This window comes from Drosophila melanogaster, assembly GCF_000001215.4.
Source record: "Drosophila melanogaster Unmapped_Scaffold_8_D1580_D1567 sequence".
Taxonomy (NCBI): domain Eukaryota; kingdom Metazoa; phylum Arthropoda; class Insecta; order Diptera; family Drosophilidae; genus Drosophila; species Drosophila melanogaster.
The window spans coordinates 53,232-74,634 of NW_007931083.1; the positions used below are offsets into that span (position 1 = coordinate 53,232).

General features: G+C 39.0%; 1 protein-coding gene across 2 annotated transcripts in view; it reads left to right on the forward strand.

The window, feature by feature from the left end:
* The first annotated feature begins 210 nt into the window (after positions 1-210).
* klhl10 (kelch like family member 10) overlaps positions 211-21,403 on the forward strand; it is a 32,088-nt gene continuing 10,895 nt past the window's right edge. The window contains exons 1-4 of one of the 2 annotated variants that reach the window (NM_001015101.2): positions 211-311; positions 3,660-4,036; positions 4,089-4,373; positions 4,428-4,692. In NM_001015101.2, coding sequence (NP_001015101.2) covers positions 3,714-4,036; positions 4,089-4,373; positions 4,428-4,692 — 873 coding nt within the window. In that variant the 5' untranslated portion in view covers positions 211-311; positions 3,660-3,713. Of the gene's footprint in view, positions 312-3,470; positions 3,597-3,659; positions 4,037-4,088; positions 4,374-4,427; positions 4,693-21,403 lie in introns of those variants that run through there. The other variant, NM_001015100.2, reaches the window with a different exon arrangement.

The following is a 21,403-nucleotide window of genomic DNA, read 5'->3' on the forward strand; positions in this document are numbered from 1 at the left end:
ATTAAAATCCTGCATATAGAGAATCCATGGGCCAACTTCTCTTGGGACATCTGCTTTTTTTGTTGTCTGTTTAAATGCGACACAGTCCGTGACGAGCTTGAAAGGGACTCCCAATAAATAGTGTCTGAACTTTTTCAGAGCTAAGTATGCGGCTTTTACTTCAAGGTAGTAACTATGACGATTTGATTCGGCTTTTGTAGTTTTTCTGCTCCAAAAGCAGACTGGGTGAAAACTGCCTTCGAACTTCTGCAATAAAACGGCTCCTAACCCGTCCTTAGAGGCATCTGTATGAAGTTCGGTTTCTGCTTCTCGTGAGTAGATCCTCAATACTGGTTCGTTTACCAGAATCTCTTTCAGCTTATTCACCGACTGCTGCTCTACTGGTCCAATGTTGAAAATGGCATCTTTTTTTAATAGGTCCGTCAGTGGTCTCGCAATTTGGGCGTATCCAGGTATGAATTTTCTGAAGAATCCTGTGAGACCCAGAAATCCTTGAACGGCTTTTACATTCTGAGGTGTTCCAAAGGAATTCACTGCTGATGTTTTCTCTTTTCCAGGGCATATTTGTCCACCTTCGATAATATGTCCCAGGAAATGAATTCGCCTCTGCATAAAGTTGCACTTCTTCCATTTTATTTTTAGACCAAATTCTGCAGCTCTCTTAAGTACCATTTCCGTCTTTTCCATGCATTCTTCTGGGGTAGCGGCATATACAATTATGTCATCCATATATAGCTGCATTATATTGGAATTGATTAGTTCTTGAAAAATAAATTGAACGAACCGTATAAACGCTGCTGGGGAATTCTTAAAACCAAAGGGCGCTTTGTTAAACTCGAATAAGCCTTCTCGGGTAACAAATGCTGTGTACGGCTTGCTGGCTTCTTCTACGGCCACATGAAAAAATCCGTTCTGTAAGTCCATGGTTGTAAACCATTTGGCACTCTGCAGTTTTTCAAGCACCTCCTCCATTATGGGTACCGGAAAACAATCCATCAGAACCATGGTGTTCAATTTTCTATAGTCCACGCAAACGCGTAGGGTACCATCCTTTTTCTTGACAACGACTATGCGACTGGCAACATTTGATGTAGATTTACGGACGATTGACTGCTCGACCCATTCCTCTACCTGCTTCTTTACAGCTATAGCTTCTTCTTCAGATAGTCGGGTGTGTCCATGGCGAAAGGGTTTAATCACGCCATCAGGAATAATTTTGAGTTCGACTGGACATTGCTTTATCTGCTTGGGTGGTGTTTCGTATGTTCTCTCTATCATGCGTTCAACGTCTTCTCGGTATTGTGGTGCAACTGTAAAAGAAGATTCTTCACAAATATTAAACATTTGGGAATACTCAACCGCTTGTTTTTTATCTGCTTCCAGGTCAAGAAAAGTATAGCCTTCTGCACTACAGATAAGACGAAACTTGCTGATAAAATCGTGTCCCACTATTCCATCGCAACTGAATTTAGAATCGTGGACGACTAAAACGTTGTGGCTTGCTTCCACCTGGTCGGTCTTGATTAATGCTCTGAAGCATCCAATCGGCTGTGTTGAGGCATTTCCCAAACCTCGCAATACTGTTGCAGTGCGGTTTAAATCAACATCTTTCATCTTCTTGAATATAGCTTCTTTAATTATGGTCACATCTGATCCTGTGTCCACCAGACAGTTGATGATAATCCCATTTATGATTACTGGCTTTGTTCGTGCACTATCAACGTGAATGCGCATGCTGTTTACTTTTTCCGGACACTTGCTTGAGATATGGCCCTCTTGATTACAGCTGAAACATTTGGTAGGAAGTGTACAATCCTTTCGTTTGTGTTCCCTCGAACCACAGTTGAAGCAGTGATCTGCTTTTACACCTTGTGTAATTTGCTTTGGTTTTGGTTGAATATTCGGCTTGTCAACAATATTCAGACTCTCGTAGATTTCGAATTCTTGCTTTAATTCCTTAAGAGTTTTACAACGGAGCATAGCACCCTTATACTCCTTTTTAATGTCGAGGCCGTTTACGATATGAGTTATCAAAGCAACTGTTTCAACTTCACCTAAGGCTGCTATTTTCTTCATTTGTAACAAATAGTCGTGTAGAGTTTCCTCCCTCTTCTTCTTCCTGTCTTGCAACTTTTTGTGAATAACGGCGCTATTATAGCTGCCTGAAAATTCTTCAATTAGTAACTCTTTGAGTTCAGTGTATCCACTGACACATTCAGATTCTAAGAAAAGTTCTGCTGATCCAATCATCTTACTTCTGGCTTGAACATATTTTTGTTTCTCCGAAAGTTCATATGCCTCGGCATTTTTCTCAAAAATTTCAAACCATTTTTTAATAGGAATTGATTTGCCATCACAGTCACTTACAACTTTTTCAAATTTTTCTGCAGCGATAATTACTTGCCCCTCTTGTTTAGATTTTGCCAACATGCTCTGGGTTAGAGTATTCATCATTTGTTCAAATTTCTCTTCGACTTTAGCACTAGCGTCTTTATTCTGCTTCTTTGCCTCTGCTTCTCCTACAGGCGCCAACTTTTGATCTTCTTCGTTCATTTTTTCTTTTCTGCTTTCGTCCTCGCTTTCGTTCTCTAGAATTGCTTGTATTTGGTCGGTGTTAAGTTTTTTATTTGTAGGTGGTGTACGTGTGAACATTCCGCGACAAGGCACTAACACCAGCAAACAACGACAATGTTCTAACGGCGCGACGGTAGTCGATTTTGCAGACGGCGCCACCGGTTAAAAGACAAATTTTGATTTTCGTTAGAAACGAATTTCACCACCTTTGCAATTTAATTGTTTTAAATTCCACAACAGCAAAACGACTTGAGTCTGTATGAGTTCAATCGATTTTTTCAACTTTCAATGCAGTAGACGTAGCCATAACTTTACAACTTTAAAGACTAAATCCACGCACACGACAATTTCAACTTTATCAGTTCTCTCTAGCAGCTTTCCCGACTTTTACCGACTTGTGTTCAAACAAAATCTGTACAACTGATTTTTCCAACTTTAAATGCAATAGATATAGCCACAACTTTACAACTTTTAAAGACTATACCCACGCACACAACAATGTCTTTTTTCTTTAAACAACTGCACCTTCATATAACCGATTTAGGACTGGACGAGCCCCCATGTAAGATTGTTTATTATTATTGTTTATTATTAATTTAATTATTAGTTTAATTCTAAATGCGGTAATTATATAAAGTATTCTTAGTTTGTGACCGAACGACTGCTGCTGAGAACTCGACTGACTGCCACGCTGACTTCCACACCACTGCTGCCTTGCGATCGTTCCTTCGATGACTGATTGTCGATAACTTCGATTTCCGACAATCATGTTGCTGCTCAACAGCGCTGCCAACCGGGTTGTTGCCAGCCTTCAGCCTTACTCCATGTTACATTTATAAAACTGAAAGTCGTATTTAACCCTATTTATGATAATAATCATTTTTGTTTAGGCTTAGCAGTCATTTTGTTTTCCCCCATAAATTTATTGTTGCTATTCCTACATTGACTAATATTCCTGTTCCTGCAGTTAAATACGAAGGTACTTCTTTTCACAGTAAAAACAAAAATTATTAGAACGCGAGGTAACAACCATTTACAGATCCCACCTATTTTATTTACGTATGTGCCTAATTTCCACCCCATAGACACGGTTCAGCATCGAACACAGTAAAGGGGTTGGACTTCACCTCGTTCTTCTAATGAGTCGTAATCAAAACGAAAGCAACCTCCTTGATATCAATGAAGATCTGCCTTTTGCTCTTGCTCTGCCCCCCGTCTCAATGGATTCGTTGCAGCTGAACGCAGACGGCAATAGCCCCGAGGACAAGACGCTCGGTATTGGCCGTAAAACCATTTTGAATGCGCACACAAAATCTTTGGCTCCCATTGTGAGTGACGAGGCCCTGAACACGCTAAATGAGCTCCGCGAGCAAAATCTTCTCTGCGACGCCCAGATTTCTGTGGGGGAGGATGTGTTCAACGTACATCGTGCAATAATGTGTTCATGTAGCTCATACTTTCGGTGAGTTAATAACTTCACCCTGAATTGTGAAGATAACACGTATTCCCACCAGAGCTCAATTCACAGGGTTTAACGCTGACACTCCCGGATGTGTAGATGGGTCAGATGCAAAAAAAAACAATAATTTTATTCATATCCCCGGCGTGAGTTCATGTATAATGAACTGTGTAATACAGTACGCTTACCTGCGTCAAACAAACATCTCCGAGAGCAATGTTCATGAGTTACTTATCTGCGCTGACTACGTTGGCATGGTAGGTTTAGTTAAGAAATGTAAAGACTACCTCGGTCGCATACTCACCCCCGAAAACTGTGTCAGTATTATGGGATTCGCACGGTGGGTTTAATTCGCTAATTGTCGTAAGGAAACCCTTTTAATTGTTTTACGTAGGTTCCGATTTTTGGAGGACCTTCACCTGAAGGCCAGGAACTACACTCTAAGGTACTTTACTGAAGTTGCATATCGTAATATTGACATACTAGATATGTCAGCTGAAGACTTTTACAGTATTATTAGCGATGATGAGTTAAATACCCGCGAAGAGGATCACGTATGGAAATTGTGTGTTAAATGGATCGACCGTAATCCAGAAAGCCGCAAGCGCCATGTTGCCCATCTAATGACTGGGGTACGACTGGGCCTAATGACTCCAAAGGTGGGTACACACATTTTTTATTTGAAATTCAGGACTTATTTATTGCATTACCTTTTATCTCTATGGTCTCTTGTCAAACTTAAAATGAGAACCAGCAACACCACGGGGAGACCATTACAATTGTAATGGGGTCCTATATTTACATATAAGACCTTCGAGTCGACTTGAATGTTTAACATTAAAACATTTCCATGTTCCCCAATTAAGTTATTTTTCTAACAATTGTTTTTTATTATATATTGCTCGATTTTTCAGTCGTCAATTATTTATATATCGCTAATTTTTTTATTTGTGATATAGAATGCTGAGCTTAGCTTGCTTTGAATTATTCTAGTGTCTTTGCTTTGGTCATATATTGAGGCACGAAGTGCGGACACAAGCATTCAACAATCAGTGTCTTATTCATTTTTTACACGCCGCAAGCGAAACAAGAATTTTTTACATATAAGGTGAAAAGCATATTTTGTCGAATTTACAATGCATGAGTATACGTGTGCAAGTTAACACAAGCCAACGTCCTAGAACAGTTGGCACAGTGCATGAAACATAATATAAAAGTGCTGTCCCAGCATTGGGCCGGATACCCGTGCGCAGCCGGGCATATTTGCGTGGCCGCTGCTAGTCTTTGTTAGCTAAAGGAATCATTTTAAGTTTTAGTTTGAATTTGCATTTATCAGAATAAAGAGCGGCAGCTCGTCAACTCCGAATAAGCGTCGTAAAACATATTCTTATTACTTGCTGTGCCAGACCACAAGGCTGTAAGTTAAAAGATTATTCAAAAGATTAATTATTTTTTATAACAGCGCGTACGTCACCAACAAAATCACACACTCCATCCCCACCATAGACAACACACCTCTCCACGCAAAATCCTACAGATATCCTTTTGTCCATAAAACAGAAGTCAAAAAACAAATCGAATTCATGTTAGACCAACAAATAATTAGATCTAGCCATCCCCTTGGAGCGTCCCAAAAAAACTGGACGGAACAGGAAATAGGAAATAGCGACTTGTAATAGACTACCGGAAACTCAACGACAAAACCATTTCGGACAGATACCCCATCCCAAACATAAATGACATATTAGCATATGCAAGGCAAAATATTTTTCAACGCTCAACCTAACTATCGGTTTTTTATCAAATCGAGATGAAACAAGAAGATATCGCCAAAACAGACTTTACACTCGAAGGGGGTCTCACAAATTCATACGAATGACTTCGGCTTACAAAACGCACCGGCTACCTTTCAACGGGTTATGGACAGCGTTGTCCGCGATCTTAACGGCACCATTTGCTTAGTTTATCTTGACGATAATATAATTTTCTCTCTTTCCCTACAAAAACCTATTGGACATAAAAATGGTATTCGAAAAACTTAGAGCAGAAAACTTTAAACTACAACTTCAAAATCAGAATTCCTAAGGAAAGAGATAGAATTTCTAGGCCACATAGTCACACAAGACGGAATAAATCCATTATAAATTGGCTCGATTTCACTTATAGTGACAAGCGTAAAATGCATGTCATTGAACAAGACATGTGCACTTTAAGACAGGGAAACAACATGACCCTGTTACAATATTATGATGAGGTCGAGAAAAAACTCACCTTACTCACAAATAAAGCTCATATGTCTTTCGAAAAATTCCGAGAGAACGCCTTGCGTATTTTCATCTCGGGACTTAAACGCAACCTCACTGACCTGCTTTTCGCGGCAAAGCCGAAAGACATGCCGTCAGCTCTGGCTTTAGCGCAAGAAGTGGAATCTAACCACGAGAGGTACATTTTTGCAGCCAGTTTTGCAAAAAGTCAGGAAGACAAAGATCGCAAACCTACTGCAAGAGCGCAGGGTGGTCAACTTGACAAGTACGACCTCCATGACCCACAACCTAATAATACCAAAAATCCGTATTTCAATAGGCAGCATAAGGTTCAAAATGTCAAAAATTACAAAAACAACGGCACACCAGAGCCTATGGAGGTCGATCCCTCATTTTCTAAATTGAGCGCACAGGCGCCATGAGGAAACAGCAAAAAATTAACTTCATTACGCAGAATGCGGAAGAAAAGATAGGAAATCCCCTTTTACCCGTCATCGGACGAAGAGTAGCAGGGGTACCAATGAATTTCCTTCTAGACACCGCCGCGTCAAAAAATTTTATCCGACCTCGCAAAGGGCTAAAGGGTATCCGCTCGGTGTACTCTCCTTTCGAAATTCGCTCAATTCATGGCGCCACCACTGTTACATTTGAAAGCGACTTGTTAAATCTACCAGATTTTACAATATTGGGCAGGATAATCAGGGCCAAACTGTTAAAACAGGCCGGCGCATCACTTTGCCTCGCTTCCGCCCAACTAAAATGGGGTAAAGGTTGAGAAGATTTCATTCCATAAATGCACTGACGTCAACTTCACTAACGTGGAGTGCGCAGCTGCACCACCTTTGGTAAAGAAGTCATTTCTGGGGATACTCAAAAGCCAAAAAACGCCTTTGCAGATCCCAACGAGGCCCTGCCACATAGGTAGTGGCCACGATTAGAACGACTAGCGAAGAGCCCATCTACGTCAAATTATATCCATACCCCATGGGGGCAGCAGATTTCGTCAACAACTAGATCCAAGGCCTGCTTAAAAATGGTATAATTCAGAAGTGGGTGTCTCCTTATAACAACCCAATATGGGTGGTTGATAAAAAAAGGAACCGACGAGGACGGCAATCAGAATGGACGATTAGTAATAGACTTTCGTAAGCTAAACGATAGGACTATCCCGGACAAATACCCGATGCCAGATATCTCCATGATACTGAGCAAGGCCAAATTCTTTACGACACTCAAGTCCGGGTATCACCAGATCGTCTTAGCGGCCATTTTCCGCGAAAAAACGTCCTTCTCCGTATACGGAGGTAAGTACGAATTGAAGAGGCTTCCCTTTGGCTTGAGAAATGCTGCCAGCATCTTCCAGATAGCCATTGATGACTTTCTCAGTGAACAAATCGGCAAGACTTGCTACGTCGATGATGTAAAAATCTTCTCAGAAAATGATAATGCTCATATAAAGCACGTGGATTAGGTTTTAAAAACCATAAGTAAGTTTCAGTAAAAAAAGCAAGTTTTTTTTTATAAAGCGTAAACTTTCTTGGCTTTATAGTCAACAGTGATAGCACCACTACCGACCCAGAAAAGGTCAGGGCCATAAAAGAGTTCCCTGAACCAAAAACAGTATTTGAGGTTAGATCATTCCTAGGTCTCGCGAGCTATTACAGATGCTTTATTAAGGACTTTGCAGCCATAGTAAGGCCTATTTCGGACATCTTAAAGGCCGAAAATGGAAGTGTAAGCAGACATACAAGTACAATTCAATGAGGTGCAAAAAAAGTCTTTCGAAAAACTGCGCAACATTTTGGCATCCGAAGATGTTATGCTCAGATACCCGGATTACAAGAAGCCATTCCATCTAACGACGGATGCTTCAGCCTACGGTATTGGAGCAGTGCTTTCACAAGAGAACCGTCCTATTACAATGATCTCGAAGACATTAAAGGATTGGGAAATGAACTACGCCACAAATGAAAGAGAATTATTAGCCATCGTTTCGGCGTTGGCCAAACTGCGACACTATTAATATGCGGTGAAAGATATAACTATATTCACTGACCATCAGCCATTGTCATTCATGGTATCAGATTCTAAACCTAACGCGAAAATTAAAAGGTGGAAGGGTCGCATCGAGGAAACGGTTGCGAAGGTAGTATATAAACCGGGAAAAGAAAATTTGGTTGCCTTGTCATAGAAGAACAGGACGCAGAATCATATGTTGCGACGATTCACAGTGAGATTTCCACACCCACACCATGGAATCAACGGATAAGCCCCTAAACTGCTTCCAGAACCAACTAATTCTAGAAGAGAGCCGCTTTCCGCTAAAACGCTCTTTCGTTCTCTTCAAAAATAAGAAACGACACGCAATCAACTTCACCGACAAGGAGTCATTACTCAATGACCTTGCGGATGCAATAATCCCCAAGGGCGTAAACGCCGTGGCGATTTGCTCACGTTAGCAACGGTGCAGGACGACTTAGTGCGGAGATTCCCGACTAGAAAATTCTGGCACTGGAAAAACCGTGTTACAGACATTTTTTGGGTCGAGGAAAGGAGGGGTGTCATATTAGGTGCAGGACGACTTAGTGCGGAGATTCCCGACTACAAAATTCTGGCACTGGAAAAACCGTGTTACAGACATTTTTTGGGTTGAGGAATGGAGGGGTGTCATATTAGCAGAATACGATTGGGCTCACCGGTCAGCCAGAGTACTACTTTCCAAAAATGGCCAAACTGGCCAATGAAATTGTCCAAAACTGGAAAACATGCGCGAAAGCTAAAAATGATAGGCATCCGAAGAAACAAGAGATTGGCGAGTCACCGATTCCTTCTTATGTAGGAGAAATGCTACACATAGACATTTTCTCAACGGATAAAAAACATTTTCACACTTGCATTGACAAGTTTTCGAAATTCGCCGTCGTACAGCATGTGCCGTCTAGAACAATTGAGGATTTAAAACTTGCCATCTTACAGGTCATGAATTTCTTCCCAAAAGCCAAGGTGCAACAACGAGCCATCGTTAAAATCGCACACGATCACGGCCATGCCAGACAACCATTTTTGCGTCAGCATCACGAATGCGCCACCCCTTCACAGTGTCTCAAACGGGCAAGTGGAACGTTTACACAGCACTCTACTAGAGTTCGCCAGGTGCCTGAAAATTTACAAGGGCATGCGTGATACTGTGGAGATAATCTTGTTAGCCACGACCAAATATAACAAATCAATCGATTCGGTCATCGATAAGAGGCCAGTCGACGCAATACAAGAATGCACGGACGACACACAAGAACGGATTGCTGACAAAATTAAGAGTGCCCAAGACGCGCTAAGGTCTAGAGAGAATGCATCTCGACAAAACAGAGTTTTCGAAGTGGGCGAAAAGGTTTTGGTCAAAACTAATAGAAGGCTTGGCAGTAAACTCACTCCCTTTTGTGAGGAAAAAGCCATACAAGCAGACCTGGGGACCACGGTCCTCATTGAAGGGAGGGTGGTCCACAAAGACAACTTAAAATTACTCTCGCTTAATTTAAAGCTTTTTATTATTACTACCAATCATCAGCCGTTTGGCAAACTTCCATTTAATAGACATTAAGTCCGTTGCCAAAGGCACGATGCTTTAGTTTTAGAATAATATTAATTGATGATGGGATAAACCTCAGCGAACAAGAAAAAGCGACTAAAAAAATATATTTCCACAGGCGCAGAATTTTCATCCTCCTCTCACTGTCATTGGTGTCAGCGCACATCACTAACTATTTACAAGCAAGGTATATCTTGCTGTGGGAGGAGCTCGCGTACGTGACCCACTCGGCAAATCTTTCAGAATACATGCGCGTAATAACAATAATAATAATAACAGAAACAAGCAGCATGTGCGAGATGTTTCCACAGTCTCACATGAGGAAGTTGCTAGAAGTGGACACCTCGCTGCTTTTGGACACGCTAGATTCGTTAAGAGTCCACCACAGAATCGCAAGGAGCTTAGATTTTCTTGGCTCAATGCTAAAGGTAGTAGCGGGGACGCCGGATGCCGGCGATCTAGAAAGAGTTAAGTTCACAGAGTGGTACTTGACACAGTCAAACAACAGACAAATCAAAATTAATACTAGAATACAAAGTCGAATCAACCAATGAACAACAACTGTAAATAAAATCTTGCAAACACATAAAAATACCCAAATTGACACCGGCCATTTATATTAGACTCTGCTGGCTAGGAACAGAATACTAATGGAGTTACACAATTTAATGTTGGCTCTAACACTGGCAAAAACAATATTGTCAGTCCAAATATCCTAGATCATGGAGACTTTAAATCAGTTTGGCTGAAAGAACCCACAGATACCCCCATAGGGAATCTTATGTCCGCATCGTCTGTAAAAATACTACAATCCTCTAACATAATACACTTCATTATCAAATTATCCAAAATAATATTATCTTGTAAGAAGGTCACTATTTTCCCAGTCACTTGCAAAGGAGTTATGCTGCGAATAACCGACAACATGGTAGCAATGTGTGGAGAAGAAGTCCTACAATCAAAAACTGTACCCCGACACCGGGTGCTACCTTTTGCCAACTATCAACAGAAAGCTCATGCGCCAGGGAACTACACGCAGGCGTTCTAGCACATTGAGAGTCACAGCCAAGCCATCTACAACCGCTTACCCGCGTGGCTGAGGGAATCATCATCATCAATGACCGGCCAGCCATTGTCACGGTGGACAATGGAACAGAAGTATCTTCAACGATCGCGTCGTGATAAATGACACCACCTTTATAAATCACGACAAGTCCCAAGTACGAGCTCCAGGGGTAGCTAGTTCCCCATCATTGAATATCACTGCCAACAAAGATATTTTGAATCTCCCCTATCATCACCAGCTTAATGAACGTAACTTGGAGTTTATCAAAGAGTTCGGGAGAGAAATTGATGCTAATCATTCACATCGCATAATATTTATCGCCAAGCCAAAGAACTAGAACAGTTGGCTCAGTGCATGAAACATAATATCAAAGTGCTGACCCAGCATTGGGCCATAAACCTGTGCACAGCCGGCAAACACAGCATATTTGCGTGGCCGCTGCGAGTGAATCATTTAAAGAATCATTTTAAGTTTCAGTTTAAATTTGCATTTATCAGAATAAAGAGCTTATCTTATTACTTACTCTGCCAGACCAAAAGGCTGGCAGTTAAAAGAGGAAAGTTCCTCTCAACATAAGTAATAATCTTCTGCTCCCCGGAGCAGCCAGCGAAGGAAGCCCTTTACCTCTGGAGGATTCCTGACGACAACGATTGCAAGACGGTGCGATCAATCTTTAAAGAATTTGCACACATACAGTCTGCGCTCTCCGCTCTCGAAAAAAATTCGAGAGAGCCTGAAACCACATCTAGAGCCACGGCGAAAAAATCGTTTGAGAAAATCTTAGACGTACTGGGTTATTGGGTTGTTTATGGAAATATGGAAAAAGAATTCTTATGTACTACGTGGCTATGTGCCTGCTTAGTGGCTGGATTTTGGTTACGTTTTGAGTGGATGCGCAATATCGAGAAATATTTGTTTATTTGACGGGAAATCAATACGGCGGACCACCGCGGTCGGTCTTTTGTATAAGTGAATTATGAAGAAGGCATAATTACGTTACTTGCTTTTCCTTAAAAAGATGCTGTTGGTCACAATAAGGGTAACGGATTTCGTTCAATTTCTATTTCTTGAGGCTGTTCTTCATTTGTTTCGGTTTTCTTATTTTCGTATATAAAATTATAAATGGGTTATATATAATAAGTGTTATGATAATATAAAATATGGTATTTGTTTTTGATATTAGTTTTACCATTAGTGTTGTATCATCTTTACGTCAATTTCCGGGATAACAATTTTTTTTACTAAGATAATGTTTTCGATTTCGATTCTGCATTGTTTTACTGTAATAATTTTGTTTCCCTTTGTTTTGACATTGTTGTTCAATTTTTGACAGTTTTCTACTATGCTAGTTTCAGTTAAATTCCATGTTAAAATTATATTTGGCTCAACATATTTAATCATTTGTTTTGTAGGGATTTGAATGAAATTGCAAATTGGATTTTTACGTTTAAATATGTTTGTGACATAATCATTATCTATTTCTACATTTTTTTTTAAATGTTTAAAATATTTTTTATTTTCGAAGACTTATGATCCAATTAATACAACTGGTATCCGTTCTGATCAGGATAAGTGATCATTTTAATTGTGTTGATCAGTGTTTGGTTAATGGGAATGTGTGATATGATTAGTAATTCGTTGTCTTTGGGATTCGTCCAAGTTGATGTTTTAATCACCAGTAAGTTTTGTCTGTTAACGGTATTTAATTTGTCGTAAGCAAGTAGTCTATGTATTCAATGAACTGCATAAGTTCGTATACAAGGGTGCCGATACTATTGCGATCATTCTCATACTTTTCAAGTCGTTGTAGTCCGTCGTTCATAAATTGTATAACATTGTTCGTTTCATGAAGTCGTATTGAATTTTCAGCGATTGAATCTAATTTTTCCTGAAAATGCACTCCATCATTCTCATCAATTGTACCAAATAGGAATTTAAGAGATGAACCTATTACGTTTAATAGTCTACGCTTCTGTCTATTTTTTTGGTGAATAGTTATTCCGTTGGGGAATGCGCTGTCTCTATCTGCTTTTAACAATATGAGCTTGCCTAACTGATTAAAAATTCGCCTTAGTGCATTTCTACACTCTATCCAATCCATTGTTTTAATTTATTCAAGGATGGCGAATTTCGAGTAAACGTCGGTACAACTAATGTAGTGTTTGCTTTCAAATGAATAGAAAAAAAATTTATCTCGACAGTGTTCAGGATTCAGTGTGATTTTAAAAGGCATTTTCGTATTTCTGTGTTCTGTCTTGGTCAAGTTACACAATTTGCATTCATTTATTATGTTTTGAATTAGAGGTTGACAATTCTTTCTTTTTATACCTGGGTGCAAGAGTTTTTCATGTGATTTTTTGAGTTCTGCATATTTGCATATATGCACGTTTTTAATAAGATGAGACTACGAATAATTTTTTTGTAGTTAATGATGATTTCTTTATGTGCTGCTTGTATAAATTCAAAATCTACATCACTCATAATGTACATGGTAATGTATTTGTAAATAAAATGGTCAAGCAAAAATTGCTTTGCTCTTTCTCTTGTCATTTTTTCGAAGAAGATTGTAGTAATTGATTTACCGAAATGAGTTGACTTTTCTACTTTATTTTGATTTGTTTTAAGAAATATGATTTGTTTTTTAAAAATATTTATTGGTTTTTCTGTTAAGTGACTATTGTCTTCCTTTGCACTATGTTGGGTGACTTTCCTTTTATGATACTCTTCAATTTTGATTCGTGATAATGCATCAGCAACATCGTTCTGTTTGCCCTTAATATAGTCATTAGTAAACTGAAATTCTTGTAATTTTGTTCTCCATCTTTGGAGTTTCGCATTTGGTTCTTTCAATGTATGTATCCACCTAAGAGGTCGCTAGGTTTTTCGAATTGTCGTCCAAGTAAGTAGTGACGAAAAGTTTTAGTTGCCCAGACTATGGAGAGTAATTCCTTTTCTATCGCACTGTAATTTAATTCGTGTTCATTTAGTTTTGAGAAAGAACGGCTCCAAGGGCTACGTTACAAGCATCTGTGGTAAGGACAAATTTTTTCAAATTCGGGAAGTTGCAAAATTGGTTCGCTTATTATCAAGGCTTTTAGTTTCTCAAATGCATCTAAATAATTTTGATTTTTTGTGTCTATTTTCATTCCTTTTTTAAGACATTGTGTTAGAGGTTTTGCTATGTCAGCGTAATTAGGGATAAATAGTCCGAGGAGTGCTCTGATCTGTTTTACTTTAGTTGGAATTGGGTATGAAACTATAAATTTTACTTTAAGAGGATTTGGTTTAATTCCATTCGGAGTTACAATATGACCAAGAATACTGACCAATTTTTTTAAGAATTCGCATTTGTTTAATTGCAACTTTAAGTTTGCTTCGGACAATTTATTAAAAACCAATTGTAATGAATTTAGATGCAGAATGCAGTTTTCTGAATTGAATCTGGGTCCATTTCTATTTGGTGGAACCCTTTCACTAGATCTATTGTTGTAAAATATTGACACTGTCCTAGTTTGGCATGGGATATCTATATGGAATTGTTATTTCGTTCAACTTCCTAAAGTCATTACCAACTCTGTACTTCTGTTCACCCGAAGCGTCGAGTTTTTTGATACCACCCAAGTGGGGCTATTAATGGTGAATTACTTTCTCTAATTAATCCTTTCTTAAGCATTTCCTGTACCTGCTTTTCTACTTCTAATTCATTCATGCATATGAGCAAGTGGACATTGCTTTGAATAAATAGAATTGTGTGTTGTGTTTATTACGTGTTTTATTATATTAGTGAATGTTAAAGGATTTCCTTCTTGATATTGAAGATTCTTGAATTTATTTAATAATATTTTTATTTTTTAGAAGTTTCATCCTCATTTAGATGATTTAATTGAAACAATTTAAAATCTATTTCTTTTATGAAAGTCGGAATTAATTTCTTATCTTATATTGGTATTTTTTGTTTTTGGATGTAAAAAGAATGATTTTTATTTTTTTTATCTGAATTAACTAATGGGTATACTTCATTATAAATTGAAACGGTGGAATTTTAATAATTTTTAATGTATTGTCCATCACTAAGTAAAATTTCTGCCAATAATTCATACTCTTCTGAGAAATGATGTAAATAAAATTGTTCAGGCCTGGTAAAAATATTGTTACTGGGTATGGTAACAGACTTGTTTAGTATTATGGCACCGTTAGATGTAAAAAAAACGCATTTAGTGTTTTGAATTGGGAGACTAAAGATATTTTCTCTCATCTGTTAATGGTCGATCCTGTCAATGAGGCATTTGTATTTATAACTTTTGTGTGTTTGCTTCTATGTATTGGTGTTGTCCGAGGCGTAACCGAAAATTCTCGTTAGATTGAGAAATATTTTCATTTAGTTCGGATGGCATCATAAGTTGATTATTGTCAGCCTGGGTTTGGTATTGAGTTTGAATCAGTTTGGATCAGTTGGTCCATATTCTTGTGCATCTCGTAGTCTAAGATCTTGGATAGACATTTGATCGCTTTCAGCATATCTAGGACGTTTAAAAGATGGTTTAATGTTGAAATTGGGGTTGTTAGTTATAGATTGTTGGTTTGTGGAAAAGGTTTCCTATTAAAATTAGGTTGTGGGTTTGCAAATCTAGTTGCACCGAATTGATTTTGTCCAGGTCTCATGGGTGGTCTGTTGAACATTCTTTCTTGTTCAGTTTGCATAGGTGGATATTGTGATTGAATGGGTGGATACTGGTATGGATTAGGAAATGGCTGTAATGGTTGTTAATATGGTGGATATCTGGATTGATGGTGAGTTTGAAAGTTTAGATTCATTTTGCTTGTACTTGCATAGGAAGTATTATTTTCAATTTTAGTTTTAATATTTTTTTCGAAATTTTGCTTCATATAAGCATTCGCGTGTTCTTTATAAATTCCCCCATTTTGTGCTATGTTAATTAGGGTTCTTAAATCAGGAATTTCATGATGAGCCAAAATGCAGAAACAAATTAGATGGTAATTTTCGATTAAGTATCTTAATAGAGTCCTTAATCGCTTGCAAATAAATGATGATGTCGGTATTATTACCTTCTAGATGTAGTTTAGATATTAAGAGTTGACGCCGACTTTGATGTTCGTAAATTTACTTTGTATGGTGTCCCTCGGAAATTTTCCAGAAGTTTGTAATTTGGCGTTTGGGATTTGTATTCATCAATTAACCTTGACCCCAAGGTGTACCAGTCCTCGATGTTTGGAAGTCCCAATGAACTTATTTCTTGTCCATCTATGTTTCGTTCCACAGCTCCGAGTAAAATGCGTCGCAGGTCGTTGGGTGAGTTCTAGGATGTAATCCACTCTAATAATGAACGAATAAAGCGCTGAGGGATCTTCATTAAATGGGAAAATGTCTTTGAGTTGTCTTCGCGCTTCACTTAGGTTGTTCTCGTTTGAGATTACGAGTTCCGGTGCGGTAATATTAGGTTGTTCTATTTCGTATTTCGTTTTAGTGTTATTTCGATAGAGTTTATTATGTTTTCACGTTCTTGTCTTCCTGAGATTTTTACTTTTTTTAATTTTTGCTGCTGCACTTATAAGTTGATTTAGATGTATTTTTTTTGTTTGCTTATTTGGTAGTTTAGTTGATAAAAAAAGGTTTACTTTTCTATAATTTTATTATTTGTAATGTTTCTTTCCCCTGCCGTTGGACTTATGGGATGAATTTTATCTGGGGATTTTCTTTGTTTTCTTTTACTTTATTAGGAAAATCGAAATGGATTTATTGTTTACGAGTTCCGGGTTATAAAAGTTAATTTATTTCACTCGCAGTTCTTTTTTTCGGATACCTTTTTGTATCCTACCGACTGCGCCAGTAAAATAGTTTTTATTTTGAGTCGAATTAAGATCAACGCCGAAATAAATAAAAACTCGGAACGAATCCGCTTGGCGTTTTTATTGATTGAATATCAGCTTCTCACTCACCCCACCATATATAAATGCAGCCGCTTCTCTGCCGGCTTCACTAGGCACCTAAGGCACACTTCATAGGCTAAGAGGAATATTAGCATCAAGAATCAGTTGAATTTGGACAACGAAAAAAAAAAAGAAGTCAACAATAAATATAAACGGAGCTGTGCTCCAGAAAAAGCAAAACATTCTTGTGTCTTCACCATTGAAATAATTCTGGCGGATCCTTCTTCGACAGTAGACCTTTTAGACCTTTCTTTAGGTAGACCTTTTTATTTTATTAATGTCGCGGTCACTACCGAATCCAATTAGAACGACATTGCAGCTTTCCAGCTTCGGCTTGCCAATATCACAGAGATCTTCCCGTATGACATTGAACTTACTGCCCGTATCGAATAACCGTACACTTTTTATTTGCAACATAAACTTCTTTGCTGGTAAAATCATTTTTAGAAACCAAACAACAGTCATTTGTATTTAAAACATTTTTGTTTATTTTTGCGCACTCTTTAGAAATATGGGCATATTGATTTGTAACACTTTCTGCCTTTTTCTTTATTCTGACAATCATTCAGCACATGACCTCTTTCACCATAGTTGTAACATTTTACCTTTTTTTTCGCGTCTTTGATGACAATCGGATTTTTACTGACTCTTTCTTTCTCACTGTTCTCGTTGCGCTTTAACTTGTCTTTCTCACTCGGATTTTCCTTTGCAATTATTGTTCCCAAACACTTTAGTTGGTCTTTAAATTGACTCATATTTTTGGCACCATAAGTCGATAAGAAGTCATAAGTCCATAAGAAGTCAGTCGAATACATGAGCGTCGCCAGTTCTTCGTATTCTTCTATCCATACTTCGGCTGGAATAGTGTTAGTGCCATCATAACTGAGTATGCTCTCTTCTACGTCGCGAAAATTGATCGCATTCTATCATTTTCTGTAACTACGTTGCGTCTACTCCTTGCACATTTTCATCACTTCCTTCAGCATTCGTTTTCCCGCTCGGCAACCCAAACATAACGTTTTATGCTTCACCGTTGGTTTCATTGTCTGTTTTATCGTCTGTTTCGACATCGTCAACTTCGGTTGACGCCAGTAAACTGCTCATCTTCCAATTGCGAAAAATGTGTACAAGTAAGTCTTCTTTTTTGTACCCTATGCCTGAACGTTGCATATTGAAACAGCCTGCGTCAAATTATTAACTGCGTATTCCCTCTTTGCACTATATCTCTGGTCGTTTTCGTCAAAATCGAAACCAATAAATTCCCGTAATCTTTGACGATTACTTCAGTCTCCTTCATTCTCGAACAACAAACTTATGCAGTGCAGCAATTCTCTCTTTCTTGCTTGTTCGTAAGCTAGCACTTATAAAATTATTTAAACACGCCATTGCAGTAAAAAATTTCGACTGTATTATTTTTTGTTACACCTTCAACTTTCATTTAATGTCATCAATTTTGTTCACATATGTTCAGTACCGTTCACATTTGTTCAATTCCGTTCGCGTTTGCTTAATCCCGTTCACATTTCCTCAATTCCGGTCGAGCGCCCAAAATGTGGGCTTTTATTATATTAGTATTAACTTTATTTGTATTTTTAAACAAATGATATAGATTATGTTAATTAATAGTCTTCGTCGTCTCATGGCTACGTCTTCACCACCGTCTTTATCGTCGCATTGTTGTCGTTCCCGTAGCCACACAGGGAGAACGCACAACTATTTTAATAAAAGCTGAAAGATAGATATTCTTCACTGTGGTATAAGTTTTTTTTTTTTTTATTTTTTTTTTTATTTTTACTTTGCTTTTATTTATTGAATCTTCTTGTATAAGAACTAACAATAAGTTTAAAAATCTTAACTATAACAAGTATTTTTTGAACAGTTGTATTATATTTCCAACTGTTCTATGATTAAACGGCCCTAATAATTTATTCGCTGGGTTGGTAGGTCCTTTCGCCGGAGACGAGAACGGCTGCTGAGCTGGATTAGACCTCGCGCTAGGTGGTTGGGGTGCGTGTAAAGCTTGCTATGGTATTTTTCCTTAAGTTCCGTGATTGCGTTGGTAACTGATGGGATATTTAAGTCTCTTTGGATGTTTTCACTCCGAACGTACCACGGTGCCCCAGTGATGGTTCTCAGAATCTTTGATTGTGCTCGCTGTATGATGTCAATATTGCTGTTGCTGGCATTGCCCCATAACTGTGAGCCATAGGTCCAGATTGGTTTCAATATAGAATTGTAGAGCAAGACCTTGTGATCTAGGCTGAGCGGAGAACCAGAGTTGATGAGCCAGTGTAAGTTGTTGGCTTTGAGTTTAAGCTGGGTTTTTTTGGCTTCAATGTGCCTGCGCCATGTGAGTCTTCTGTCATCTGCTTTCGGGAGTGGTATGTTGTTCAATAAGAGCGGAGGACAGTCTTGTCTGTTTAGCGTAAACGTCACGTGCTTGCATTTTGGCTCGTTTACTTTTATTCGCCAGTCAGAGAGCCACTTCTCAATGTCGATGAGGTACAGTGCCAACTGTGCTGTAGCTTGGATAGGGGACCTTGAACGGCTAAGGATAGCTGTATCGTCGGCAAATGTGGATACCGTTAAGCGACTATTTGTAGGGATGTCGGCTGTATAGATGAGGTATAAGGTTGGCCCAAGAACGCTGCCTTGGGGGACTCCAGCCTCAATTGTATGATCAGTGGAAGTGTCAGTGTTGCACCGCACTGCAAACTTTCTGTCATAGAGGTAAGACTTTAGAAATTTGTGTGTGCTTTCGGGTAGGGATGTTTTAATTTTAAACATTAGGCCGTCGAGCCAGACTCTGTCGAATGCTTGGGATACGTCTAAAAATACTGCTATACAGTATTCGCGATATTCAAATGCAGTTCTTATTTCCGTTGTAATACGATTCACCTGTTCAATGGTTCCATGGCTTTCGCGAAATCTGAATTGGTGGGCTGGCATTATATTGTGGTATATCAGATGTTGATTAAGTCGGATCAGCAGGCATTTTTCGAATAGTTTCGAAATGCATGAGAGTAGACTTATTGGTCTGTAAGATGAAGCGACTGTGTGGTTCTTACCAGGCTTTGGAATCATTATGATAATCGACCTCTTCCATCGTTGTGGAAAGTAACCAAGTTTGGTGATGCCATTAAAGAGCTTGGTTATGTAGCGAACTGCAGAATGTGGCAGCTGGATGATCATTTCCGGTGTTATAAGGTCGCAGCCGGGGGATTTTTTCGGGCTGAGATTGTCTTTGATTATTTTAGTTATTTCTTTAGGACGAAACACAATTGGGGTGTGTTGCTGATGGCGGTTTACGGGATAGGACGGTAGTGCGAATGTGCTAGTAGCCTGGTTTGGAGTGAACACATTTTGTAAGTGAGCGGCAAATGTGGTGGCTCTGTCTTCATCACTACGGGCCCAGCCACCTGAGGAATTCCTTATCGGCAAAACGGTTTCAGTCGGTGGGCGAAGAGTTGAGTGGGCTCGCCACAGTGACTTTTGTGTGTGGCTACTTTTAGCTTTTGTTTTGCAGTTGGCGATCTGGAAGATTGCCATTCTCTGCGTAAGCGACGTTTTACGTGGACGAGTTGCTCGATTTGTATGTTGGTCTTTTTTGAATTAATTGTATTATTTGTTAGGCCGCTAGTGTAAGGAGAGTGTTGTCATCCAGCTGAATGTTGATAGATGTGGCCTGAAGATGATTTTCCGCAAATTCTTTGTAAAAGTGGTGCTTCATACGGTTCCTTATGAGTATGGCGGTGCCACCGTGTGCTTTTCCGTCGGGATGATTTGTACCGTAGAAATGGTAGTCTCTTATTTGAAAATTGTATTTGCTTGTGAGATGATTTTCCGAAAGAAGCATTACGTCGATATGCTTCTCATGTAGAAATTGAGCTAGCTCAGGTTTGCGCTGTGAAACGCCATTGGCGTTCCACGTAGCTATGCGTAAGGTAGCCATTATTTATTTCATTGTTGGGCTACAAGCATTTGTATCAAAAGGTTTTAATTACGCATCATGTCTTGAATGGTGGTCTTCAAAAATGTCATAAATTCCATCATGCTCTGTTGTAAGGCTGCCATCATAGCTTCAGTTTTTGTTTCCTGCTGCGCAGCTGGGTTATAGTTTTGTTGAGTTCGGGAATTTTGGGTTGGAGGCGTCATACCTGATTTTAAAACGTTAGCAAATGTTGTCTTGTTAGTGTTGGATGTAGGCCAGGGAGCGAAACTTGCTGCTTTCGAGAAAATTACTTCAGGATTTGTCTCTGATGGTATCAGGGTAGCTGTTCCTTGGTGTGCCCGCGCCGTGTTCATTCTTTTGTGAAGACGGATTTTCAGCTCTTTGTAGATTGGACAGCCTCTGTAGTTTGCTGTGTGATTGCCCCCACAGTTATTGCATTTTTTCTCGCATGCATTTTCTTTGTTAGTTTGACACTGTTTGGAGTCGTGGAGATCTCCACAGACTACGCACACCGGGCGAAGTGTACAATATGACCTCGTGTGGCCATACTCTT